At 36.6% G+C, this 19,852-nt stretch overlaps 1 protein-coding gene and 1 pseudogene across 1 annotated transcript; both read right to left on the minus strand.

The window, feature by feature from the left end:
* Nucleotides 1-754: 754 nt before the first annotated feature.
* On the minus strand, nt 755-4,684 carry LOC103094019 (purine nucleoside phosphorylase-like). Its single transcript, XM_056823191.1, has one exon. The coding sequence runs from the start codon at nt 3,501-3,503 to the stop codon at nt 2,949-2,951; it is 555 nt and encodes a 184-aa protein (XP_056679169.1). The 5' UTR covers nt 3,504-4,684; the 3' UTR covers nt 755-2,948.
* On the minus strand, nt 791-2,344 carry LOC100031132 (uncharacterized protein C3orf38 homolog; annotated as a pseudogene).
* Nucleotides 4,685-19,852: the final 15,168 nt, after the last annotated feature.

Genomic DNA, 19,852 nt, shown 5'->3' on the forward strand with positions numbered 1-19,852 from the left:
GTCCATTATGTTCGATTGTACCACAGTGTATCAGTCTCTGTGTACAATGTTTTCCTGATTCTGCTTCTTTTGCTCTGCATCAATTCCCGGAAGTCTTTCCAGTTCACATGGAATTACTTCAGTTCATTATTCCTTTTAGCACAATAGTATTCCATCATCATCAGAAACCAGTTTGTTCAGCCATTCCCCAATCAATGGACACCTTCCCATTTTCTAATTTTTTACCACCACAAAGAGTGTGGCTATAAATATTTTTGCACAAGTCTTTTTTCCTTATTCTCTCTTTGGGGTACAAGCCCAACAGTGGTATGGCTAGGACAAAGGTATGCATTCTTCTAAAGCCCTTGTGCATAGTTCTAATTTGCCCTCCAGAATGGTTGGACCAATTCACAACTCCACTAACACTGTATTAGTGTCCCAATTTTGCCACATCCTTTGCTGCCATATTGTCCAGTCTGCTAGGTATCGCTTGATTTCTAAAGCATATTATTAACTGTAAAATCTAAAGTAAGATTTTACTTGATGAATCATCAAAATCTCCCAATATTTGCCCAAAACAAAGCGGAGATAAGTAATGACCATAAATTTTTAGCTTGTAGTCAACAAAAAGTATCTCAAACCCTTCAACCTGAAATCATTTGAACAATACTGATACCACATAAGCTGAAGAGATTCTGAATAAAAATATTTTTTAATTTGACATACGGACATACTCATTGTTTTGGAGGATTAGGTAATTCTAGTTGACAGGCTGAAATGATACCTCATTTTTTGATATGGTGCCTGGCTTTCATTTCCACCAACAAAGCAGAGGTTCAGTAAGCAATGCTTCATTTCTACTACATGTTGCTACGTTTCCATTATATGATTCTAATTCATTGGATTCCAGTGTAATTGAAGGTCATTCCAATGTCACTCCAGGTTCAAGGGAATTCTGTCCAACAATCCTCAGATTGACAAATTTTATTTTCCAAGTGTTTACTAGAAAAAAGACTGCGGATGAGTCCAAATACTTGTTCAAAGATACCGAAACTCATAACTGCCTCAGTAGACAGTGCCAGCAACTGCAACTACAACTAATCCATGTGGACACAATTCAGGCCATTGCAATCTAGGTTAGGATTAAGAAAAAAGAAACTTCTTTCACCAGAGATAGTAAATGAAGGCTCACCAGTTCAGAACCATAATAGTCTGTCACATTTTGTTCTGATGTATTGCAACAAAATTTTAGCTTGACATCATGCCAGAAGTGCTGTGTCCCCATTGCTCTTGGGGGGTCCAAATGAAGGATTCTGGGAGTAGAGAAGCTCAAAGAACCACTGGCAGAATTCTTCTCCTAACTCGTAACACTCATCAAATTGTTCATATATTTTTTCTTTTTTCTTTTTCAGATAGTATGAAGTGCTCTGTCTTCAAAATGCTTTCCCATGTTTCCCTCACCAAGTTCAACTTTTCCTTGTTCCAGTGATTTTTTTCATGCTGAATAAGATTGTGCTTTTCAGAAGCTGGGGGCACAATTACTCCTGTTGTTACTAGATATTTAAATATGATTTCTCTGTGCGCTTTCTTTCTCTTTCTCTTCAGAAGTTCTTCAGCGCTTTGGCTGTAAGCTAACTTTGCAAGAATGGCATCTTGGTGGTCCTGGGGCTGAACCAGGCAGTTGGTAATGGTGTTACAGTGCAAGGATATCAGGAGTTTCTATTAGACCTAGCAGATCCTGGCAACTCTCAAGCTCCATCTTGTTCAGTCCTAGAATATTGCCCCCAGGCAGGGCCCATGGGGAGGGATGTCTCAGCCCTAACAGCTCTAGTGCCCACTTTAGTAAAGGATTCCTCTCCCCCCCCCCTTTTCTGGCAATCTTTTTATTCCTGCATAGTATATTTGTAAAACACACTGGTCCAGGACCAAAGTCTCAGAAGTCATAGGATGGCAGAGAATATGCCCCAGGGAATGTAATAGTAGTTGTCCTTTCAAAATATTAGCAGCAGCTTTAGCAATGTGGGCTTAATCCTCACATCCACTAGAGATGGAATGGGAAGGGACCAAAGGAATAAAAAAGCGAATTAGATAACAACATTGTGGGGGGGTCTAATAGGATAAGCAGATATCCCAAGGAGATGAAATATTCACATTTCTTCTACCAATAAGGATTAAAAACTGGCCACTATCTGGAATGATTTTTTTTTTGCAACACCAAATTACCAGAAGATTACTTTAAAGAGTAAGAAAGAAAACAATACAATTTATTTGAAAGAGTATCAGGTTGAGAATTTCAAGAGAAATCATGAAAAAATGGGAAAGGAGTATGGTAACAACTCAAATTATAACCTATTTTTTCAGCCATTTCTTATCCCCCTCCCTTAGTTTCCAGTTTTTTGTTATAACAAAGAATTACTATATTTTTCTACTTCTGTATCTCTTTTCCACTTTTTTAATCTCTGAAATTCTTGACCTTATGTTCATAAACAGTTCTATTTTCTATGTGGAAATGCTGGTTTTGTGTGGTTTAATTTCAGAACAAAAAAAAAAAAACAAATTTTGATTTTAAAAAGAGCCTATCTCTTGACGTACAAGATAAACAGTGAATTTTCAGTGCACATAGAAATGGATCTATTATTACAACACAGATCAAAAAAAATTTCAGTTGATAGAAATGATAAAACATAATTGTTAGGTTTTTTTAATGGCATTACTGACCTTACAAAGATAATTAGGATAGAGATTTGCATGTCTCAATTCGTGGCCTACATGAACTCAAATATGGTCAGTTTATTGTGGTACTCAGATAAGACTCTTTATTTTTACATGAGGCAGAAATTCTTTTGGTAAAATCAATTACAATCTTTGATAATATTACACTGTTATGGTACTCCTCCTTGTGGTACTATGACTCAATATTATGCCCATTCTATAACTATAACTGTATTATAACAGCATGGAAGGAGAGGTCAAAAAGTCTTTTCTGGTGGTGGCTGCATGTTTTCCACAAGAATACAGACAAATTTTTCCAACTTCTTGGCAGCCTGCTGCCCAGCCATCAGTAGCGCTTCATGATTGGCAGTCTCGTGGGTTTCATAGTCCAGTATTGATTTGTTTGTGATGAGGGAGAATCCAAAGGCCCGAAGGCCACAATGTCTAGCCACCATCACTTCTGGCACCGTGCTCATGCCCACAACATCAGCCCCTATTTTCTGCAGAAACCGACACTCTGCTGCAATGGTTTCAAAGTTGGGGCCTCCCACCATAACATAAGTTCCTTCATGCACTGGTTGTTCTTGATCCATTTGTTTCCACATGCCATGGGCTTTCTGTCTCAAAATTCGGTCATAAGCATCAGACGTGGGAGGAAACGTTTCTCCAAATCTTTTATCATTGGGTCCTCTGAGGGGATTTTGGCCATTGAGGCCTGAAAAGTTGATATGATCTCGGATCAGCATAATATCCCCAACTTCATATTCAGGGTTCAGTCCACCAGCAGCATTGGTGACAATTAATGTGTGCATATTCAAAAGTCAGAAAACCCTCACGGAGAGCGCCACCTTCCAGAGTGGATAACCTTCATACATGTGGTAACAGCCCTGCATCATCACACAGCATTGGTCCTTTAAGTATCCAAATACCAGTCACCCTGCATGGCCTGGTACTGTGCTCTGAGGGAAGTTGGGTATCTCACTGTGGTCAAAGGCCTGCAGTTGGGTCACTCTACTTGCCAAATCCCCCAATCCAGAACTGCAGATCACTGCTATTTGGGGCCAATGTTTAGTGTGGGATAAAAGCCACTCTGCTATTTTCTTATAATCCTCATACCTGAACTCATTCTCCATGGCTCCCTCCAGGAATCTGCTCCACTCTGCTTCTATCTGCTCCCCTCCACTGGACTCCACAGAGCTCCAAATGCCCCAGTCAGCTAGGACTTCACCCTCTTTCTTCAGCTTACCTTAAAAGTTGTTCTGCTGTGATCTGTCCTCCAGCAGGGGCTTTTTTTTTCACCTCAGTCCCTTTGGGGATCTACTGCTTTCTGGTCAAAGTGGCAGCTGCCAAATTTTCCAAGATGGGTCTGCAAATCCTTCAGAGCTGGCTCCAATCTCCTGGGAAGCTGCTTGTCTTCCAGTAGCCTCTGGTTAGCTCAGAAGCCCCAGACAACTCTAAACTGGAGCTCCCAAAAAATTTCTTTTTATACTGGATCCTGGAGGTAATAAGAGACCACTGGAGTTCACAAGGAGGAATTCACAAGGAGGACTTCACAAGGAGTTCATAAGTAGAACCTCACAAGGAGGAGTTTGCAAGGATTTTACAAGTAGGACTTTATAAGTAAGACCTCACAACGAGTCCAGAAGGACTTCACAAGTAGTTCACAAGGAGGACTTCACAATGTCAAAATGGAATCTAGAAGCCCCAAAACTTGTAGTCTAGAAAGATTTTCCAAACAGTTCACTATTGTGATTCAAGGAGGTAGCAAGTTTCTCATACTAAAATTGCTCTCAAACAAGAAAAAAAAATTTATAGATCTAGAATTTTATGACAATACTACAATCCCCCCCCTGAGGTGGGTGTTGTCCAACACATGGATCACCCTGGGATACATGGATGAGTTATGAGGTATGTGAATCAATTATTAAAAGGAAGTCAAAAATATTTTTAAAAATAGAAGAAAAGAAAAACATCAAAATTAAAAAGTATATAAAAATTCTGAGTAAGTAAGTATAAGCTCATAACAGATTTTAGAATCAGGGCCCAATAAAAAGATTTATGTCCCACAAGCCTATAGAACCATTGCAGCAATATACACTTACCCAATCAGCAGCCAGGACTATAGAAAATTGCCACACTGTGGAGGAGAAAGAAAAAGGACTAGATTTTGAAGCAGAAGGGAAATATCATTCCCTGGTCTGATTTTACCTTCACTTACAAGGATAGGGGAACCAAAATGGCACCCAAACTGAGGTACTTTGTCTGAATCTGGCACAGAGAAATCCTGCATCTGGCTTTGCAAACAGTCACTTTATCAAACCCCAAAATAAGTTCAAATCAGCATTGGTTGGTTTCCTTGACCTTGCGCTCATAGGCACTGTGCAGGTTAACTTGGTGTTCCTTGGCACTGTGTAGTGGCTCTTTTGTGATCTCTTCTACTGGAATCAGACACAATCATTAATGAAAGTCCCATAATATTTAACAATCAATGGCAGGTTTCCATAGTCTAAAACTTTAGAATATGCATTGACATTAGGACTAATGAACATATACCCTAGTGCAAAATCAAAAAATTAATACTGGTAACATGTGCTTTAAGTACAAAAAATAGAAGAAAACAAAGAAAACTCAAATACTCTATTGTACATACAAGGAAAAAATAATAAAAAATATAATCACATTCCATGAAACACTTTCTTAGCGAAGCAGAGGAATAACACAATGGTTTCTCACCCCAAAATTAGATCCATTTCCTTTTTAACTTGGCCATGATCCAGTGTGAGTACACATAATTTTCACTAAGTAACAGCTGTTTAAAACAGTAGTACAGCAGCTAATGCACATTCAAAGAAGAACAAAAATCACAAGATCCCATTTAATGATAATAGCAAACAAACCCTCTATTATTAGGATTCACATGAGTCTCTATAGCCACTGAAGCTCGTGTATACATGTCACAAGTTCTTCAAATCTAGCCAATTTTTCAACCTTGGCTGAGATATTTTTAACAAAGCCTATTATTGCCATCATTCAAAAATTTGGCAAGAGAGCCCAGAAAAACCTCTGTACTGCTGATGAAAACCTTTTTGGTCTAAATGTCACCAAGAATCTAGATCATTCTGCTGGAAAGGTAGAGTAAGCTGAAGAGTTGCCAATATAAAAACCATCCAGAAGTCACTAGGCTCCATGGGAAATTCTCCCTCTTGGGAGCCATTCAGGGGTACCACAACCCTTAGGAAAGCCTTCCTACCTCCAGTATGAGACTGTAACAGTCATAAAATGCATGTTTTATATGTCCCATGCATTACATTTTTATAAACGCTGAGGTGGGGAATACAAACTAATCTATCTTTTAAAACTGCTCTACGACTTAAAGTGGAACTAGGGTCCTATAACCCCAGACTTCTGGTTGCCATCATTGTAAGATTAAAATTAATATCCAATAACTCCAATTATAATATTTTATAATGTTCATTAATCATCACTTAAGTAGAAAGAAAATAAACTAAAAGAAATAGAAGTTCAAACCTAATTATCTAACAAAAAGTAAACCCACATATTCTTTTGACTGGCATAAAGTCTGATTTCCAAAAGTGACCAGGGGAGAAGAGAGTGAGGGCTGGAGCAACACATAACTTATATCCTCCCTACATTAGCACATAATGTGAGAGGAAACATGGGAAGCTGGGATTTAGAGTTCTGGGGAGAAAATCCTATTTACACAAAGTTAAATCCTACCTTTCAGACTTATTGACTGTATTTCAAGTTACTTGACCTCTTAGGGTCCTAATCAATAATTCTAAATTAGAACCTGAAGAAGAATTGCCAATCTGTATTGAGAGAAGTTTCCTGAGAATGAGAGTGTCCTTAGTCAGATCACTTAACCTCTCTGGTCCCAAGCAATTCTCTAAGACTATAAGCTGACAATCTCCATTACTGGAAAGAGTAACCAGAAGTTACCTAAATGAACAAAAGCATAGATTTATACCAAGGGGGAAGACAATTAGTAATAGCAGTTAAAACACTATCAGGTGAAGATTGATATCAGTTCCCTATCAGAGAACAAGGTCCTTAAGGGATAAGACAAAAAAAAAGGTGAGTTCTGAAAGAAAAGGAAAAATTTGAAGCATGAAAGGCAATGGTCTTTCTCCAATTCCTTATTGTGGAATAAATCTCCAAGGGGAAGTAGCATAGGAGAATCTTCATGTGGTGACAACATCAATACTCTAGTGATGGATAAAAGAAAAGGAGGAAATAAAAATAGTGGGAAAACATAAAAATAAGTAAGAGAAGTGGAATACATTAAAGGCAATTTTCATATAAATTTTGTATAGGATTGGCTTTACATAGAAGAAAAAAAAACAGATCCAGTAGATTTGAGACAAATGAAATAAATATCTCCTGAGTCCCCATTCTGATTCTTATGTTACTTATAATTCTCTTCAACATGTTTTGTCCATTTTCTTCTTCCTCTCATTTCTTTTTCTCTTAATATTGCAATTAAATTACATATTTCCCAAATTCCTTCCCTTTTCCTCCTACCACCAACTTCCCATGGAATAAGCTGGGGATCTCTCTTCAGCCTTTTTCAGTTCAACATTTTAAACTAATAGCCTGGACAAAAGAAAAGATGGAAGGCTTATCAAATTGCATTTAACATGAAAATGGAAGGGATTTATAATATATCAAAAAGAAGAATCAGTAACCAGAAAGATCTTGATATGTTATACTATTAGGCCAGCTCTAACAATATGAAATGTAATGGATATGAATGTTAATGCTCATACCAGGATTTTAAAAGTCAACTACATAAGTTAAGAATGGAGAGCATGACTATATAATGTAAGGGGTAAATTTAGGGTTTGAGGCTGATATATTAGTGGTCACCAGGGATTTAATTCAATCCCAATGAAATACTCAAGACAGTATGGGATTTTATGGTGGTTAATTTACGATAAAAGGAAGAAATTAAGAAGGAGAAAAGGGAAAGGGTAGAAGATCTGCTCCAGCTTGGCCTAAGCCAGGGGGAGTTCAGAGGCCTCAGCCAAGGGGCCTTCTCAGAAGATTAATCTAGCTTGGCTTCCAACCATGAGGCCTCCTCCAAGATGAGGAGCCTCCTCAGAGGATAGTGCCTTCAGAAGATCAAGGAAAAGGAGAGTCAGCCTTCTCACTCACCAAGTCCGATTCAGGGAAATTGCCTCACCTAGACCACGCTACAGAGCTCCTCCAAGTAAACTCCAATGCCAAGTCCACCAAAGCCACAAGCACACCAAACACCAAAAAAAGCTCCCAACACTGCGGAGAGAGCCCTCACAGGAAGTGACGTGAAATATATAGGCAGTTCTTTACATCACTTCCTGTGTTTCATATGTACCAATGGTGGCTTAAACTTGGCTTAGGACAGTCCAGGGGTCATTCAGTTGTTTCTGATTTGTCACTTGCTAGCACATGCCAGTCATAGGCCATCCTCCCCTACAGTTAATCCTTAAGTGGGGGTGTATACATTCCTGGTTGCTAGAATTCTAAAGACTAAGCAGGGTAGAATAAATCTAAAATTCACAATAATAGCTCTTGTGGGGGAAAAAAAGTCCTCAGAGTTTAGTGGTCTTCCAGCTTGATAATAACCACTTAAAGGTTTGCAAAATGCTTTGTGTATATTATCTCATTTGGTCCTGACAATGATTCCAGGAAGTAAGGTGATTCCATTTTACAAATGAGGGCACAGGGGCTCAGAGGAGTTAAAAGAGGTGCCTATGGTGACAAAGCTAGAAAGTGCTGGAGTAAGATTTCATCTCCAGGTCTCTCTTGAGTCCAAGGCTAATACTGATTCTTCTATATCATTCTGACTCTCTAGAGAATGAACAGTGATGGGGCGGCCATAGGCTTGGGTTGTATTAATAGGAAAATTATATCCAGATCCTGGAAACTTAGCCCATTCTTCTTAATAGTGAAAACACAACTCACATACCATATTCTATCCTAGGCCTTGCCTTCTTGAATATAAATTTTTTTTCCAGACTACATATCAATACAATTTCTTAATATTTGTTTTCTGGTATTTTGCAATACATGTTCTCTCTCTCCCTCCTATCTCCACCCCCCCCCCAAAGAAAGCAGGTAATATGATATAGGTTGTACAAATATGTTATCATTCAACACATATTTCCATGTTTGTCATGTTGTGAAAAAAGACATATCACAGTAGAGAAAAATTCATGAAAGAAATAAAGTAAAGAATGACATATTTCAATTTACATTCTTATTCTGTTCCTTCTTTGATGGTAGATAGACTTTTTGTCATGAGTCTTTGGGAATTATCCCAGATGCTTTCTTGTTGATAATAGTTATTATTCACAGTTGATCATCAGCTATTATTACTGTTACTTTGTAAGTCCTGGTTCTTCTCACTTCGCTTTGCATGAGTTCATATAAGTCTTTCCAGGTTTTTTGGTGATCATCTTGTTTGTCATTTCTTTGGGTACAATATTATTCCATTATAATCATATACCACAACTTCTTCAGCCATTTGCCTGTTGATAGACATGTGGACATGCCTTCAGTCTCCATGTTTTTTACTACCACAGAAAAAGCTTCTATAACTATTTTTCTACAGGTAGGTTATTTCCCTCTCTATATAATCTCTTTGGGATATAGACCTAGTAGGGATCTTGCTGGGTCAAAGGGCATTTATAGTTTTATGACCCCCTGGGCATGACTCAGATTGAGCCCCAGAATGGTTATATTAGTTCAGAACTCCACCAACAGTATATTAGTGTGCCAATTTTTCCACATCCCCTCTAGCATTTATCATTTTCCTTTTTCACTATTAACCAGTCTGATTGATGGGTGTGAGATGGTACTTCTGTTTTATTTTGTTTTAAGCTGTTTTAATTTGAATTTCTCTAATTAATAATGATTTGAAATATTTTATATGACTAAAGATAGTTTTAATTTCTTCATTTGAGAATTGCCTGTTGATATCCTTTGACCATACATCAATTGGGAAATGCTTTGTATTCTTATAGATTTAACAATTCTCTCAATAGTTGTGACCCAGGCTTCCAACACCGAGAGAGTGGGACTGTCTCTGTGCATCGACTTTTCCACTTAAATCTCCTTCATGCACAAGTGTCTTTGTGCACCCTCATCTATCATAGATGAAAACGCACAAAGACAATCGTCATCCTCAGTTATCGAGAGACTACTACTAAATAGTTGAGAGATGAAGACTTTGTTGGAGAGCCATGCATGCTATAAAGATATTTCCCAGTTCGTTGTTTGCCTTTTCATCTTGGTTGCTTGGAATTTGTGCAGAATTTTAAAAATGTTATAAAGTCAAAGTTATCTATTTTACATCTCATAATGCTCTCTATGTCTTTTTTATCTAAATTCTTCTCTTATCCATAGTTCTGACAGGTAAACTATTTTGTACTCAATTAATCTGGTATCATTGTCTATTTTTAGTTAATGTATTTATTTTGACTTTACCTTGATATATGGCATATGATGTTGGTCTATGCCTAATTTCAACCATACAATTTTCCAGTTTTCCAAGCAGTTTTTGTCAAATAATGAGTTCTTCTAGAAGCAAAGATCTTTGGGTTACTATGATCATTTTCCATTGCATGTGGAGTGCCTAGTCTTTCTCATTGGTCCTCCACTCTATTTCTTATCCAGTACCAGATTGTTTTGATGGTTGCCATTTTATAATATAGTTTGAGATCCAGTATAGCTAAGCCTCTTTCCTTCATATTTTTTCATTAATTATTTTTATATTCTAGGTCTCTTGTTCTTCCAGATGAATTTTGTTATTTTTTCTAGCTCTTTGAGATAATTTTGGTATGCACAGAGATAATTTGATTGATAAATATATTATATTATAAAACATAATAAAATATATACATATATATTCTTCCCCAATTATTAGTGTTCTAATTTCATTTAACCAGTTGCTGTTTCCGTAAGTTTATTGAAAAGTCAATTAACTTTTACAAAGGAATATTTACAGAATAATTATAGTAATACCTGAAGTACTAAAATATCTCCCCCAAAACCAAATATAATCTGCCTTCTACCACCTACGTTATCTCTGAGGAAAGTGTGCTCAAACTTATAGTGGTTATTAATAATAATAATAATAATAATAATAATAATAACAATGCTAACATTTATTCAAAGCTTACTATATGCCAGGGGCTGTGCTTTACAATTTTTATCTCATTTTATCATCACAACAACACTGGAATGTAGGTGCCATTATTATTCCCACTTTGCAAATGAGGAAAATGAGGCATTTAGAAGTTGTTACTTGCCCAAGATCACACAGCTAGTAGATTTCTGAGACCAGATTTGATCTGAAATCTTCCTAGCTCCAGTGTCAGTGATCTATCCATGGTGCCATCTAGCTGCCTCCAAATATTTCCAGAATTAAATTCAGCCTTATATATGGCATAGTAAATGGATGAACAGCTCTCTTAGTTTTAGGACATGGTGTTCCAGATGCCAAGTTGATTCAATGGCATGTGGCATCGCATCACTCAGGTCACTCCTTGAGGATATAGTGTCTCCTCAACTTGAGCTCCTGTAACTATGGTGGTTTTTCAAAACTTTCAAGATCTAATAAATCCCTGTACCAAAAGAAAGAAGACCCAAATGGGTGGCAGCCCCGTGGAAGACACAGTCTGGTCGTAGAGATAATGTATTCATATGGGACAAAGGCAGCCTATGTACTGGTCTTCTAGAAGTCAGAGACTCATCTTTACATGCTGTGTCTAATAGAAAAGAAAGAACAATACAGTCAGCTAAAGCCTTTAATATACACACTCAGTTCAAGTTTAAGCCAATAGGAAACAATGACCGAATGCCATGCAAGCATTGCTCCAGGGATTAAGTCCTTCTTTGACAGTCACTGTTACATATATATAGATATATATATATAGATAGATAGATAGATAGATAGATAGATAAAATAGATATAAAACAGAAATGAGGTATTTTTAGGCAGGCAGAATTTTTACAAATGGGAGGTTTTACAATTATTTCTGCAGCTAAATAATTTAGGTTAACAAGAAAATAGAAAAAAGGCAATCACATCCAATGAATTTCTGGAATATTAAACAATAAGAAAATCAAGTCCGTATGAGAAAGGATTGGGGGGAGGGGAGGGAAAGAACATGATTTTTATAGTCCTGGAGAAATGTTCTAAATTAATCAGTTAAATAAAATTTTTAAAAACTAAATAAAAAAATTAATATTTAAAAAAATAAAACCTGATACTGCTAGGAAAAAAAAAGTCAAGTCCACAAGAATTGACTAAATATTTGCTACAGGCACTGTGCCAAGTACAAGAAACACAGATACAAGCAAAAAGAAAGATAGTCTCTTCCCTGAGGGAGCTTACATGGGGGGGTGGGGGAGGGGGTAAGACAACACACAAAAGAAAGCTGAAAAATGGAGGTGAGAGGAGAAAGGGGGATGTGGTGGCAGTGACCAGACAGTCAGGAGTGAAACCTACAGAGGAATGAAGAATGGCATTGCTGTCATGAGAACTTTACTTAAAATGGAGGTTCTATTGGAGGAATCATCCAATCAGAGGAAGGGGTTTGGAGGTGGAATAATCTTCCTGGATGAAAAGACTGGTGGGAAATGGTGAAGAAATGAGTCACAACTAGAGGTCAGAGAGGAATTTCAAGAATCCAGATGGGCTAGAGACAAACCGCAACCAGTCTCTACCCAGTTATTCCCATGTACAATTAGTACCATCACTACTTACTTTTTGGTTCAAACAGAAGACTAGAGTCCACCACACCAGAAAGGAGGATACCTAAATGGGGAAAGAATTCGTTGCCATTTTCTTTCCTATACCGCAGATCAAAGAATGACTAGAGATCCGATGACATTATGATGAATGGTTGCCAGTCTCAGTGTTACCCTTTCACTGACTAAACTACATGACCTCTGAACAGCTAGGGCTACTTTTAGAATCCAGATTTTTAGAATTCCCAGTATCCTGTACAAATCCCAAGAACCAGCTTCATAATTCCCAGAATGAAAAGCACATGCTGAAGAATTCCTGGTGTACTTACCCTTCTCCAACCTTGGGTGGACTCTATAAGCAAAATAATAGGCCATGGTCATTTAGTACCTATTTTGTTGACCTCAAGAATAGGTGAATATAAAATAACAAAGTGATCAATTTGACAACAATGGCTTAAAAGAAAAAATTACCACTAGAGAAGCTGCATTCAAGATGTACTCTAAAAATAAATGCTTTATTCTTCTGTACTATATTTTAGTGGCATCCTTAAAAAAAAAGAGTAGGGGGAGGGAATGGGAACTCCAAGTCTGATAATGTCCAGGCTTTGGGAAACTACAATAATACAGTGCTCCTTTGAAGAGTGGGAGGGAGAAGAAGGACCACATAGATTCGTTGCAGATTTTATTTTTTTATGGAGAAGATTCTTGCAATAGAAAAAAGTAGCTCTTATTTTAAAGAAAACTTATTTGAAAGAAATATAACATTTCTTTGGCAGTTTCGACTTAAATAAAAAAAAATAGGGATTGAGTACTCCTATTTAACAAATTTGCCCATTTGCAAAGATATAAAATTCTTGAGAAAGAAGCAATTTCTTATCTTTTTTGAAAATAATGGTATCTCTCTATGTTAAAGAAAATTGAAGCCATTTATGAGTTTGGTTTGCCAACAAGGATCAGATGAATATCTTTTGAATCTACTACACTTTGTTTTTCTTTTAATCCTACTCTCCAAAATATTTCAATAAATTCATCCAAGAACTCTATCATGTAATTTTCATTGAGAAAAAAATTAAAGGGCTAGTATTTTTCTTGTAAAAATCATAGGGAAAGTGTGTTCACTTAAAGTGCTGAAATGCTCATTGAAAACACACTTCTTTTTAAGTACTTGGACGGCTGGGAGCTCTTCAATAGCTTGAAACTGGTGAAAGTTCAGTTTCTAACTAGCCCCCTGGGACTAACTTCACATTCAAAAAATCCAACTGTGTTATGTGAAGTAAAATCCATTTATATGTCAACCTTGAAGAGATGGGTATTTTTCATTTGGCTTGGGAATCTGATAGGGAGAACATAAGCTGGGAACACATTTTAACCCAGTTCCCACCCTAAAGTTTTAATCCAAATGAATCCCTCCCAAGTCTTTATCTGACTGGTACAAGAGAAAAACTGTCAAGTTAAAAGGAAGCTGTGGCATGAGAGAGTCTGAGCCAGATCCTCCCCAGAGGAAGAATGCAAGTGCCAAGATATTGGCATTCTAATGGGATGGTGCCGATCCTTTACAGGCATGATCACTTTCTCTCCTCCCATCATTCCTTTCTATTCTGAAGCATTTCCAAAGAAATGCTGTTGTATCACTCAGGAATTTGACCACTCTTAGTTTCCAGTTCTTCCTGAAAAATCATGCTTTCTTTCATCATCCATCTGGTCCATCTCACCTGACAGCCACACTTTACACAATTCGACTTCCCTTCCTAATTTTTTTTCATTTCTCTTTTTTTATCCTCTTGGGTATGGGATGCCAATTTTCCACACTGAAAGGAGTCATGAGAGATGATATAGATACAGATTTTGTGCCACACTTTACTCATAACAACCCTATGTAGGAGATGATAATTTTTTAACCATTACCTTCTGTCTTAAAATTGATGCTAAATATCAGTTCCAAGGTGGAAAGGCTATAAGGGCACAACTGGGGTTAAATGATTTGCCCAGGGTCACACAGCTAAGAAATATCTGAGGCCAGATTTAAAACCAGGACCTTCCATCTCCAAACCTGACTAGCCACCTAGCTTACCCCTTAGAGAACAACAACAATAATAATAACAAACATTTATGTAGCATTTTATGGTTTGCATGATCCTCATAACAACCCTGGAAAATGGATGCTATTATTATTCCCATTTCTCACGTGAAGAAAATAAGGCACATAGAAGTTAAGAGATTTGTCCCAGGACCATCTGGATAGTAAGGGTCTGAAGAAGGATTTATACCCAGGTCTTCCAGATGCCAAGTCCATGTTTTGGCTGCATGCCATCTAGTTTTCTCCAAATCATGCAAATATTATTCTGCTCCCTTATACAAGTAAAGAAGCTAAGGTTCCTAAGGGTCAACCAATTTTCCCAAAATGGCAGATATTATAAGTGACAACTTAAAGACAATCAGCCAACAATTTTTATTGAGCATTTACTACATATGAGACACTGTGTTGAGTGCTGGAGATACCAAAAAAAAAAAAGTTCTTGAGGAGCTCATGCTATAATGAGGGTAATACTATGCCAACCATTCTGTACACTCAAGAGCTATACAATTTAAATGGAAGGTATCTCAAAAAGAAGGCACTGGATGGCCAAGAAAGGAGACCGAGAACAGTTTTTCCATCAGGTGGAATTTGAACGGAGTCATAAAGAAAGCTAGGGAAGCTAGAAATCAAAAGTGAGGAGGAATTGCATACTAGGCATTGAGGGAAGCCAAGAAAAGTCCAAGAAATTCCAAAAAAGATGATAAGAGTGTCACTGAGGAATGACAAATGAGTCAGTGTTGACATATTGTAGAATACATGGAAGATAATAAAATGTAAAAGGACTAGGAAGGTGGGAAGGGACTTAGAGATGAAAGGTCATTGAAAATTTTCAAAGGTCAGATCTACTTCTTAGAAAGTTTAATTTGATGGCTAAGTGGAAGATAGACTTGAATGTGGAGGGATTTGAGGCAGGAAAATCAATTGTCTAGGCATGGGTATGAGGAAGTACCTATGAGAGATACTGCAAAGAGAAGGTCTTGTTAAGAGGTTGGATATGGAGTTTGGGGAGGTAAAAGAGAGTGAGAAGCAGAGCATCACACCTAGGTTGAAAGCCTGGGTAACTAAGAATATGGTGGTGCCCTCAAAAGTAATAGAGAAATTTATAGGGAGCTGTATTTGGAGGCAAAGATAATGAGTTCAGTTTGGGACATGTTGAGTTTAAGATGTCTATAGGACATCCAGTTTGTGATATTTTACTGGGTAGTTGGAAATAGAAGACTCAAGGCTGGCAAATATATCAAACAATATGTTTAGTCATTTTCCCAGTCAATGAGAACTCTATTTTCTAGTTCTTTACCACCACAAAAAGTATTGCTATAACTATTTAGGGATATTTAGTACCATTATTTCTATCTTTGACCCTGTTTGGACATATGTCCAGAACCTAAGTCTCTGAAATAAAGGTTTGCTTTACTGTTTTACATTATTCCAACATGTTTTCCAGCATTATTGGACCAATTCAAGAACTGCAATAAGTATACCTATCATTCTTTTTGCTAATTTTGTATTTTTTATTCTGAGGTTAACAAAAATCAAATACAGAAAATATTTCTATATCCATTTGTAGGACAGAGAGGGTAGTACATGAAACTGTGAGACTCAATTATATACAACTTGCTTTTCTTTTTAAAGTATAAAAAAATCCAACAGGGAAGTTTCAAAGTTTTTGTGCTTGCTTGATTCCTTCTGGTTTTCCTTCTTCCTCTGGGGACTAGGGAGGCAGAACAATATATTTTAAAAAAGAAAGACAAAATCTTAACAACAAATTTGCATAATCAAGCAAAACAAATTTCTTCATTATCCTTGTCCAAATATGTACTTCTCATTCTACATCTTGAATTTCTCATCTCTATGCCAGGTGACATATTTCATCATTGGTAGTATCGTTAGTTACTTCAATGATCAGAGATATCAAGTCTTTTAAAGTTGATTTTCTTTACATTGTTACTCTTATATAAATTGTTCTCCTGGTTCTGCTCACTTCCATCTGCATCAATTCATATAAGTCTTCCCAAGATTCTCTGTAATTGATTTTTTCATAGTTTCTGACAGTATCCTAATAATCCATTGCAATATATACCATAATTTGTTCAGACATTTCCCAACTGATATGTAGCTCCTTAGTTTCCAGTGCCTTGCATTAAGAAAAATAACAATTTTAAAAATGTTAATATTAACTATATCATTTTCTTTTTTCTTTTACCTCTTTTGGGTGAAGCTTTAACAGTAACACTATTAAATATGCACAATTTGGTGACTTTTTTAGAATATAATTCCAAATTTCTTTCTAGTGACTAGATGCCTTAACAAATCCAAAAACAGTCTGTTCATATTACTATTTCCCCCAAAGTCCCTCCAACATTTGTTATATTGCATATTTGTCATCTTTACTAATTTAATTGGTTAAAGTAGAACCTTAGAGTTGCTTTAGTGTCTATTTCTCTAATAATTAAATTATTTCAAGCACTTTTTCATGATTCTGAGAATTGGATTTCTTTTTATTATTCTTTGACTATCTCTTGGATTATTTTTGTCCTCTCAACAAGGTTTCATTTGATATATTCACCCTCATTTCCCAGACATATTTGACATTCTAGCCCTGATCTCTGACCTAAATTGAAGCTCAATCCTGACATCCTGGATTATTTTTGTCCTCTCAAAAAGGGTTATTTTTTATATAAATTTGAATTTGTTCCTTATATATCATGAAAAAGTTCTTTATCATACAAAATTGCTGCAAAGATCATTTGCGACTTTTTCTTTAGTCATGAGGGTTTTGGTCTAGAGCAGAGCTAGCCTATTCTAATGATCCTTACAAACTTCAATGAGGCCCCCAAATAAAAGCTATTTTGGAGACTCTCACAATACCACATTATTTTCTATCACTGACAAGATCTAGGTCAATGTTCTTCTCAGATTTGTTCCCAGAATTGCTACGTGACTATACAAGATTCAGGTTCATTAACTTAGCAAAATTGGCAGATATAGGAGAAGCTTTGGGAATAACATCAAGACTTCTGAGCCTTCGCTGATTTTAGAAATGAATTCAATAAAAGTGAATCTGGAAAATACCTTCCTAGAACTCCTTTTAATACCATTCACCATAATATAGAATTCTACATGTGGGAGTTTTATCAGGAGGACCTCCCAACCAACTTGATGACTTTCAGGAAGTGGGAAGGAATGAGATTTTGTTTAAGGATTTTTATTACCTCTCCCTAAAGAATGAATAAAAATGTATGTTTTAAGAATTAAAGAATTTACTATGTGGCAGGCATTGTGCAAAATGCTAGGGAGGATAGGAATACAAATACGAGCCAATAGGGACACCACCCTCAAGTAGTTTACATTCTTAAATGGGAAGACAACAGATATAGAATAGTGATGGCCAGATAGGAATTTTTTGAACAGAGAAGCCAAATCAATAGTGTTTGGAGTTATAGGACAGCTAGGACTAGACTTGGAAAAATGATGGAGAATTGGTGAGAGGGGTAGTGTAATACTAAGATTTCTGTGAAGTGGTAGGTCTGGATGCTGATTATATGGAGAATGCTCACCAATCAGAATCCTGTGATGCCAGAATTGAACTTAAATTAAGGTCAAAGATCAGGGATAGAATGTCAAAGATGTCTGGAAAATGAAGCTGAATATATCCAGCAAAACCTTGTTGAGAGGACAAAAAGCATCTTATAAGTCTCAGAAACTGGAGCTTCTCCCAAGATGAATTGCTTAGCATAGACCTGATCCTTGGCACTTCATTGATGAGGATTGTTCCTTAGATGAATAGGTTGGTTCAAATTCTTATATAGATGGACTCTTCTTATCAAAGGACTGATGGCTCCTTTCCCTAGCCTTTAAATGGGGTTGTCATTAAGGACATAGATGGGCTTTTTGCCTTCTCCCTTCCAGTTTTTTTTTTTTCCTGAAGAGCTGCTTAGAAGGCAGGACATAGGAGGGTGGAAGGTTATCCCTCCAAAAGCCATTAATGGCTGCATTGCATCCAAAACTAAGCTCATTCACAGAGTCGGTGTGAAAAATTGCAGGTCACCTTTGTACTTTTTTTTTCTTTTGTGAATGGAGAGATGAGAGTTGTGATAATAGCTTTTCCAAGCCCAAGAGATGACAGTGACCAGATTGGTGATGGAGTGGCAAGTGTTTCTATAAAAGCATAAGACTGTCTTATAATGGCCCCATTACCCAGAAAATCTGTCAGCTGTTTGACCATCAGTAAGTTATTTAGTTTCTCTAAACCTCAGTTTTCTCAGCTATAAAATGGGAATAATAATATCTCCACAATATTCACAATAATAATGCTTCAAATTTTTATTTTAGGGTCAAATGGGAGGAAATACATAAAACACTTTGCAAACCTAAAAAAGAAAAAAATGTGTCTCGATCCTAGAATTCTGAGGGAAATTCTGGGTGCCATCTTCCCAATAATTCCAAGTTTAACAGACCTGGAATCCATATTATTTTCTAGCCACAGAAGGGGATTTTATAGATAATATGACCTGAGAATACAGACTTCTTTCCAGGAGAGAGAGAGATTTTGAGGGAAACTGCCAATCTTGTAAATTGACTTTTGTGTAATCTAAATTTGAAAGTTTAGAGTTCTAGTCTTCTATTAAGGGAAGAGGAACCTCCTTATCTACAATTCTCATATCTAGAGAAGAAGATCATGCACATGATTCCCAGTGCTGCTCAAAGTCAACACATGGAGGAGTAAAACATCTAGACTTTGTACTTCTCTCTTACGGTGACCTATTCATTTGATTTAAGTCTGACCAGAAGCATTGCAAGATACAGTATTCTCAGCATATTTATCCATTGGAAATCAGAGAATTAAAACTCCAGGATGACACTGAATATGCAAAAAAGTAGGACCCATCAGAAGAATTATAATTATTGCTTATTGTCTTACATGTTATTTTGTGATTTGTATGCATTTATCTATAGTACCCATCTGTATTTGCAATAGGGTGAGATGTAAGTCATCCTCGATCTGAGGTATATTTGTTAACCTGAGTACTTTTAGGTACTAAGAATCTGACCCACATTTAGAAAAACTATAAAGTTATTATATATAGCTTAAAGAAAAACAAGTTATAAATAAGCTATTTGTGCTTATTTATTACTGTAATCTCTGGGTAGGGACATAAAAAGATAAAATTTTGAGGATTCTCTTTCTCTGGAATTCTCTGAAAATAACTTTAAATTCTTGTAATAATTCTGTTTGGCAGATACTATAAGAATTATCCCCATTTTATAGATCAGTGATCAGGGGCTGAGAGAGATTAAGAGACTTGCCCATTGTTTCACATAGTATTT

This window comes from Monodelphis domestica, chromosome 3 (assembly GCF_027887165.1).
Source record: "Monodelphis domestica isolate mMonDom1 chromosome 3, mMonDom1.pri, whole genome shotgun sequence".
NCBI lineage: Eukaryota > Metazoa > Chordata > Mammalia > Didelphimorphia > Didelphidae > Monodelphis > Monodelphis domestica.